The 7,500-nt window shown below is 46.4% G+C and overlaps 1 protein-coding gene across 1 annotated transcript in view; it reads left to right on the top strand.

Moving 5' to 3' along the window:
- Positions 1-7,500, top strand: part of LOC143277791 (uncharacterized) — a 63,330-nt gene that overhangs the window by 31,906 nt on the left and 23,924 nt on the right. The window contains exon 8 of the mRNA XM_076582693.1: positions 2,841-2,937. Coding sequence (XP_076438808.1) covers positions 2,841-2,937 — 97 coding nt within the window. The remainder of the gene's footprint in view (positions 1-2,840; positions 2,938-7,500) is intronic.

Here is a 7,500-nt window from a genome sequence, read left to right as displayed (position 1 = left end):
TAGAATAGCAAAATGACCAATGAAACATGAGATCGATGAACAAAATGACCAATGAAGCAATCAAATTGCTAACCAATCCATCAACCATTGAAACGATTTGCCAACCAAACACCGAATTAATTTAACAATTACACACACTCGGTGTAACGTCCGAACGTGTGTGTGTGTCTGTGAGAGAGATAGATAGATAGATAGAGAGAGAGAGAGAGAGAGAGAGAGAGTGTACATACAGTAGCAGTGGTGGTGATTCTGGTGAACGATTTAGTTAGTAAATTACTTAGCTATTTAATGGTAAGCTACGAACTTATCGGATTGTTAGTGATTTATTCAGCCAACCAATTAACTAATTAATTATTATATTTATGTAGCACTGAATCTTGTGCAGAGACAAATCAAAGCGCTTTCGCACCAGTCATTCACACGCATGTACAACTCTAAAACTGAAGACAATGAAGAGGCAGGGAAGGGAGGCTATTTTGAGAAGAGGTGGATTTTACGACCAGACTTGAAAGAGCCGAGTGCGGAGACCCGACGAAGCGAAAGAGGAAGTTCATTCCAACTGCAAGGTCCAGAGACAGAGAAAGAACGGCGGCCAACAGTGGAGAGTTTGAATCTGGGTATGCGTAAACAGAGTGGATCCAAAGCCGATCGTAGGGAGCGTGATGGAGTGTAGAGGTGAAGGCAGCCACAGAGATAGGAAGGGGCAGATTTGTGAATACATTTGTAACATAGAGTGCTGATCTTGTTCTTTATTCTGTGTGAAACAACTAATCATTCAGTCGGTAGGTCACAGACGGTGCCACAGTTGAGTTGCATGATGCTAGCAGTGCTAAGTTTGTGCAGAGTTGCCCAATGTCCACGTGAATTCCATAGACTTTAAAAACGTTCCTGATTTGACGCTTTGCAAACTTTGCGTCGCAGACATTGATTTTGTAACCCATCCCCATGAATTTTTATATTTCCACTGCGCGAAAGAGCTCGTGTTTGCAACAAATGAATGTTCCTCAGTTCTGAGAGTATGGCACAATTTTAGAGGCTATAATTTTCTCTCTTTTTAATTTTTTTAAATTTTTTATTAAAGATACGAAATTATTCGCTGTGTGCTTTTTGCTGTCGTTGCTATTGTTCATGTAATTGTTTTTGAAAAAAAAAATTAAGGCTTTTGTTAATAACGCTGATGTGTTTATTAAAAAAAAAAAATCAACAACATTATTTTCAGAAAGCTGTTCTCTCATATATGTATATATTTCAGAGAACTCTCGTCTAATTGTTGATGTCATTGTGGGGAAAAAAAAGCCTGTATCATTTCGGAAAGCTAAATGTTGAGGGTCATTATTTCGGGCCTTTAACTCTCTCCATACGAACGGCGAAAGAGACGACGCTAACAGCGTTTCACCCCAATTACCATCATCAAAATATTGCAAGCAGAAGGCTCTTATACTGAAGAGGTGAATGTTGACAAAGAATACCACAATTCTGACGACGGAAGTTAAAGGCTGGGTCATTCAGACACCCACTGGACATCCGAGGGGTCTGTGTAGAGGAGAAGAGAGGACTGGCCGTACTGAGTGAGTTAACATTTCATGGAGTTATGCCCCTTACTATTGAAGGTGATTATTATTCCAAAAAGCCGTTATCATTTCAGAAACCCACACTTCCAGATTGTGGAAGGTCGAAGGCCATTAAATGAATAAACAACGACGCCGGGCGCAGTAGCCGAGTGGTTAAAGCGTTGGACTTTCAATCTGAGGGTCCCCTGTTCGGATCTTGGTGACGGCACCTGGTGGGTAAAAGGTGGAGAATTTTCCGATCTCCTATGTCAACATGAATTATTATGCAGACCTGCTTAGTGCCTGAACCCCCTTCGTGTGTACACGCAAGCAAAAAAAAAAAAAAAAAAAAAATCAAATACGCACGTTAAAGATCCTGTAATCCATGTCAGCACTCGTGTGCATACGAGTGAACGTGGGAGTTGCAGCCCACGAACGCAGAAGAAGAAGAGGAGGAGGAGGAGGAGGAATAAACAACGAGGCCAGGAGAAGAAATAATGAACAAATAGTAAAGAGCGGTAACTCTCTCCATTCACAAGGTACGCAACTCTCTCCATTCACAAGGTACGCAACTTCAAGTCAATGCTGCTGTCTGGGTTTGTTCCAATGCACCTTTTATTTACATGTGTGCTCGATGAATCGGTAGCATAAACATCATTGACTCGTGTACCTTTTGAATGGAGACAGCGTTACCACTCTTTACTATTTGTTAATTATTTTGAAGGTCATCGTTTCCGAGGGCCAACATTGCTTCAGAAAGCCAACGTTGCTTCAGAAAGTCAACATTGTTTCAAAAAGCCCAATGCTGTCGCAGAAAGCCTGTATAGTTTCAGAAAGCCAACACTATTTCAGAAAGCCAACATTGTTTCAAAAAGCCCAATGCTGTCGCAGAAAGCCTGTATAGTTTCAGAAAGCCAGCACTGTTTCAGAAAGCCAAGACTATTTCAAAAAGCCCAATGCTGTCGCAGAAAGCCTGCATAGTTTCAGAAAACCAGCACTGTTTCAGAAAGCCAACATTGTTTCAAAAAGCCTAATGCTGTCGCAGAAAGCCTGTATAGTTTCAGAAAACCAGCACTGTTTCAGAAAGCCGACATTGTTTCAAAAAGCCATTGCTGTTTTAGAAAGCCTGAATAGTTTAAAAAAAAAAGCCAACTCTGTTTCAGGAAAAACAACAACAACCAAAACAACAACAACTAACATTGTTTCAGAAAGCCAGCATCGTTTTCAGAAAGCCTGTGATGCTATTTCAGAAAGCTGTCGTTGTTTCAAAAATCCTCTTTATCATTTCAGACAGCCTATGACAACCGGTTGAGGTTGGTGATGATGGAGAGAGTGTCCCCCCTCCCTCCCCACCCTAGACTGCGGACAATTGATGATTTCAACACAGGTAAGGGGTGTCTGTTCCAACTGTCCACCTTTTGTCGGTTGGTCTGTCTGTCCGTCGCCTGTATGTGTGTGTGTGTGTGTGTGTGTGTGTGTGTGTGTGTGTGTGTGTGTGTGTGTGTGTGTGTGTGTGTGTGTGTGTATGTGTGTGTGTGTGTGTGTGTGTGTGTGTGTGTATGTGTGTGTGTGTGTGTGTGTGTGTGTGTGTGTGTATGTGTGTGTGTGTGTATGTGTGTGTGTGTGTGTGTGTGTGTGTGTATGTGTGTGTGTGTGTGTGTATGTGTGTGTGTGTGTGTGTGTGTGTGTGTGTGTGTGTGTGTGTATGTGTGTGTGTATGTGTGTGTGTGTGTGTGTATGTGTGTGTGTGTCTGTGTCTGTGTGCGTGTGGTGTCATGGAAACGCACTATCTGTTGGTATCGTTACCACGGAAACACAATCATGATGTGTGATTTTGAGACTGGGTGAGCTGGTGGTGGTGGTGGTGGTGGTGGTGAGTATGTGTGTGTGTGTGTGTGTGTGTGTGTGTGTGTGTGTGTGTGTGTGTGCCTGCCTGCCTGCCTACGTGTTTAAGTTATTTCAACGCCGCCGCGAATAATGCACTCATTGAGGTCAGGGCCTGTTTCATCCATTTGAAAGCTAGCTAGCTGGACAGCACATTTCAGCTAACTTTTTTTTTCTGTTTTTTTTTCTTTTTTTCTGTCGGACACCACCTCCTTCTCAGTGCCCCACACCCACACCCTCCCTCCCCTCTCCACCCCTACCTCACTTCTTCCTGTTCTCTCATTCTCGCTGTCTCTCTCTCTCTCTCTCTCTCGCTCGCGCGCGCTGTCTGTCTGTCTGTCTGTCTGTCTGTCTTTCTCTCCCCCTCTGCCCCCCCCCCCCTCTCTTTTCCCTCTCGCTCCTTCCCTCTCTCCTTCTCTTTCTCTCCCTTTCCTTTCTCTCCCTCCCTCTCTCTCCCTCTCCTTTCTCTCCCTCCCTCTCTTTTCTCTCCCCCCTCTCTCTCCCTCCCTCTCTTTTCTCTCCCCCTCCCTCTCTCTCCCTCCCTCTCCTTTATCTCCCCCTCTTTCTCTCCCTCTCTCTCCCTCCCTCTCCTTTCTCTCCCCCCTCTCTCTCCCTCCCTCTCTTTTCTCTCCCCCCTCCCTCTCTCTCCCTCCCTCTCCTTTATCTCCCCCTCTTTCTCTCCCTCTCTCTCCCTCTCTCTCTCCCCTCTCCTTTATCTCCCCCTCTTTCCCTCTCTCTCCCTCCCTCTCCTTTCTCTCCCCCCCTCTCTCTCTCCTTTATCTCCCCCTCTCTCTCCCCCTCTCTCTCTTCCTCTCTCTCCCTCCCTCTTCTTTCTCCCTCTCTCTCTCTTCTCACTCTCTCTCTACGTAACTCTCTCTTCTCATTCTCCCTCTCTCTCCCTCCCTCTCCTTTCTCTCCCCCTCTCTCTCGCTCCCTCCCTCTCCTTTCTCTCCCCCTCTCTCTCTCCCTCTCCTTTCTCTCCCCCCCTCCTCCTTTATCTCCCCCTCTCTCTCGCTCCCTCCCTCTCCTTTCTCTCCCCCTCTCTCTCTCCCTCTCCTTTCTCTCCCCCCCTCCTCCTTTATCTCCCCCTCTCTCTCTTCCTCTCTCTCCCTCCCCCTTCTTTCTCCCTCTCTCTCTCTCTTCTCACTCTCTCTTCCTCTCTGTCTCTCTCTACGACTCACTCTCTTCTCACTCTCTCTCTCTCTTACTCCCCCTCTCCCCCATGTTTTTCTCTCTCTTTCTCTCCCACTCTTTCTCTCTTTCTCTCCCACTCTTTCTCTCTTTCTCTCCCACTCTTTCTCTCTTTCTCTCCCACTCTCTCTCTCTTTCTCCCCCACTCTCTCTGTCTCTTTCTGCCCCGCTGTTTCTCTCTTTCTCTCCCACTCTTTCTCCCCCACTCTCTCTCTCTTTCTCCCCCACTCTTTCTCTCTTTCTCCCCCACTCTCTCTCTTTCTCCCCCACTCTTTCTCTCTTTCTGCCCCACTCTCTCTCTCTTTCTGCCCCACTCTTTCTCTCTTTCTCCCCCACTCTCTCTCTTTCTGCCCCACTCTCTCTCTCTTTCTGCCCCACTCTCTCTCTCTTTCTGCCCCACTCTTTCTCTCTTTCTCTCCCACTCTTTCTCTCCCACTCTTTCTCTCTTTCTGCCCCACTCTCTCTCTCTTTCTCCCCCACTCTCTCTCTCTTTCTGCCCCACTGTTTCTCTCTTTCTCTCCCACTCTTTCTCTCCCACTCTTTCTCTCTTTCTGCCCCACTCTCTCTCTCTTTCTCCCCCACTCTCTCTCTCTTTCTGCCCCACTCTCTCTCTCTTTCTGTCCCGCTGTTTCTCTCTTTCTCTCCCACTCTTTCTCTCCCACTCTTTCTCTCTTTCTGCCACACTCTCTCTCTCTTTCTCCCCCACTCTCTCTCTCTTTCTGCCCCGCTGTTTCTCTCTTTCTCTCCCACTCTTTCTCTCTTTCTGCCCCACTCTCTCTCTCTTTCTGCCCCGCTGTTTCTCCCTTTCTCTCCCACTCTTTCTCTCCCACTCTTTCTCTCTTTCTGCCCCACTCTCTCTCTCTTTCTCCCCCACTCTCTCTCTCTTTCTCTCCCACTCTCTCTCTCTTTCTGCCCCACTCTTGCTCTCTTTCTGCCCCACTCTCTCTCTCTTTCTGCCACACTCTCTCTCTCTTTCTCCCCCACTCTTTCTCTCTTTCTGCCACACTCTCTCTCTCTTTCTCTCCCACTCTTTCTCTCCTTCTCTCTTTCTCTCCCACTCTTTCTCTCCTTCTCTCTTTCTCTCCCACTCTCTCTCTCTTTCTCCCCCACTCTCTCTCTCTTTCTCCCCCACTCTTTCTCTCTTTCTCTCCCACTCTTTCTCTCTTTCTGACCCCCTCTTTCTCTCCCACTCTCTCTCTCTCTTTCTCTCCCACTCTTTCTCTCTTTCTGACCCCACTCTTTCTCTCTTTCCCCCCCCTCTTTCTCTCTTTCTCCCCACTCTTTCTCTCCTTTTCTCTTTCTCTCCAACTCTTTTTCTCTTTCTCTCCTACTCTTTCTCTCTTTCTCTCCAACTCTTTTTCTCTTTCTCTCCTACTCTTTCTCTCTTTCTCCCCCACTCTTTCTCTCCTTCTCTCTTTCTCCCCCACTCTTTCTCTCTTTCTCCCCCACTCTTTCTCTCTTTCTCCCCCACTCTTTCTCTCTTTCTCTCTTTCTTTCTTTCTCCCCCACTCTCTCTCTCTTTCTCCCCCACTCTCTCTCTCTTTCTCCCCCACTCTTTCTGCCCCACTCTTTCTCTCCCACTCTTTCTCTCTTTCTCTCCCACTCTTTCTCTCTTTCTCTCCCACTCTCTCTGTCTTTCTGACCCACTCTTTCTCTCTTTCTCCCCCACTCTTTCTCTCTTTCTCTCCCACTCTTTCTCTCCCACTCTTTCTCTCTTTCTCTCCCACTCTTTCTCTCTTTCTCTCCCACTCTTTCTCTCCCACTCTTTCTCTCCCACTCTTTCTCTCCCACTCTTTCTCTCCCACTCTTTCTCTCTTTCTCTCCCACTCTTTCTCTCCCACTCTTTTTCTCTTTCTCTTTCTCTCTTTCTCTCCCACTCTTTCTCTCTTTCTCTCCTACTCTTTCTCTCTTTCTCTACCACTCTTTCTCTCTTTCTCTCCCACTCTTTCTCCCTTTCTCTCCCACTCTTTCTCTCTTTCTCTCCCACTCTTTTTCTCTTTCTCTTTCTCTCTTTCTCCCCCACTCTTTCTCTCTTTCTCCCCCACTCTCTCTCTCTCTCTTTCTCTCCCACTCTTTCTCTCTTTCTCCCCCACTCTCTCTCTCTCTCTTTCTCTCCCACTCTTTCTCTCTTTCTCCCCCACTCTCTCTCTCTCTTTCTCTCCCACTCTTTCTCTCTTTCTCCCCCACTCTCTCTCTCTCTCTTTCTCTCCCACTCTTTCTCTCTTTCTCTCCCACTCTTTTTCTCTTTCTCTCTTTCTCCCCCACTCTTTCTCTCTTTCTCCCCCACTCTCTCTCTCTCTCTTTCTCTCCCACTCTTTCTCTCTTTCTCCCCCACTCTCTCTCTCTCTTTCTCTCCCACTCTCTCTCTCTTTCTCCCCTGCTGTTTCTCTTTTTCCTTCCCATCTTTTCTTTCTGACCCGACTGTTTGTAATCCCTTGTTAAAATAAATAAAATATGTTATTCTTTCTTTCTTTCTTTCTCTGTCTGTCTGTCTGTTTGTCTCTCTGTCTGTCTGTCTCTCCCCGTCAACCCCCTCTCCTCTTTGTTCTATCTCTTCTTTCTTTCTTCCTTTCTTTCCCTTTTACTGTCTGTCTATCTGTCTCTGTCTCTCCCCTCTCTCATCTTTGTCTTATCTCTTCTTTCTTCCTTCCTTTCTTTCTTTCTTTCTTTCTTTCCTTTTTACTGTCTGTCTGTCTCTGTCTCTGTCTCTCTCTCTCTCTCTCTCTCTCTCATCTTTGTCCATTCTCATTCATTCTTTCTTTCTTTCTTTAGTTCTTTCGTTCGTTCGTTCTTTCTTTCTTTCTTTCTTTCCCTTTTACCGTTCCCTGGCCTCCTCATTCCTCCTCCATCCTTTCTGTCTTTGAGAGAAGAGAAG

Source organism: Babylonia areolata, chromosome 35 (genome assembly GCF_041734735.1).
Source record: "Babylonia areolata isolate BAREFJ2019XMU chromosome 35, ASM4173473v1, whole genome shotgun sequence".
Taxonomy (NCBI): Eukaryota; Metazoa; Mollusca; class Gastropoda; order Neogastropoda; family Buccinidae; genus Babylonia; species Babylonia areolata.
This window is presented reverse-complemented; position numbering and strand designations above follow the sequence as displayed.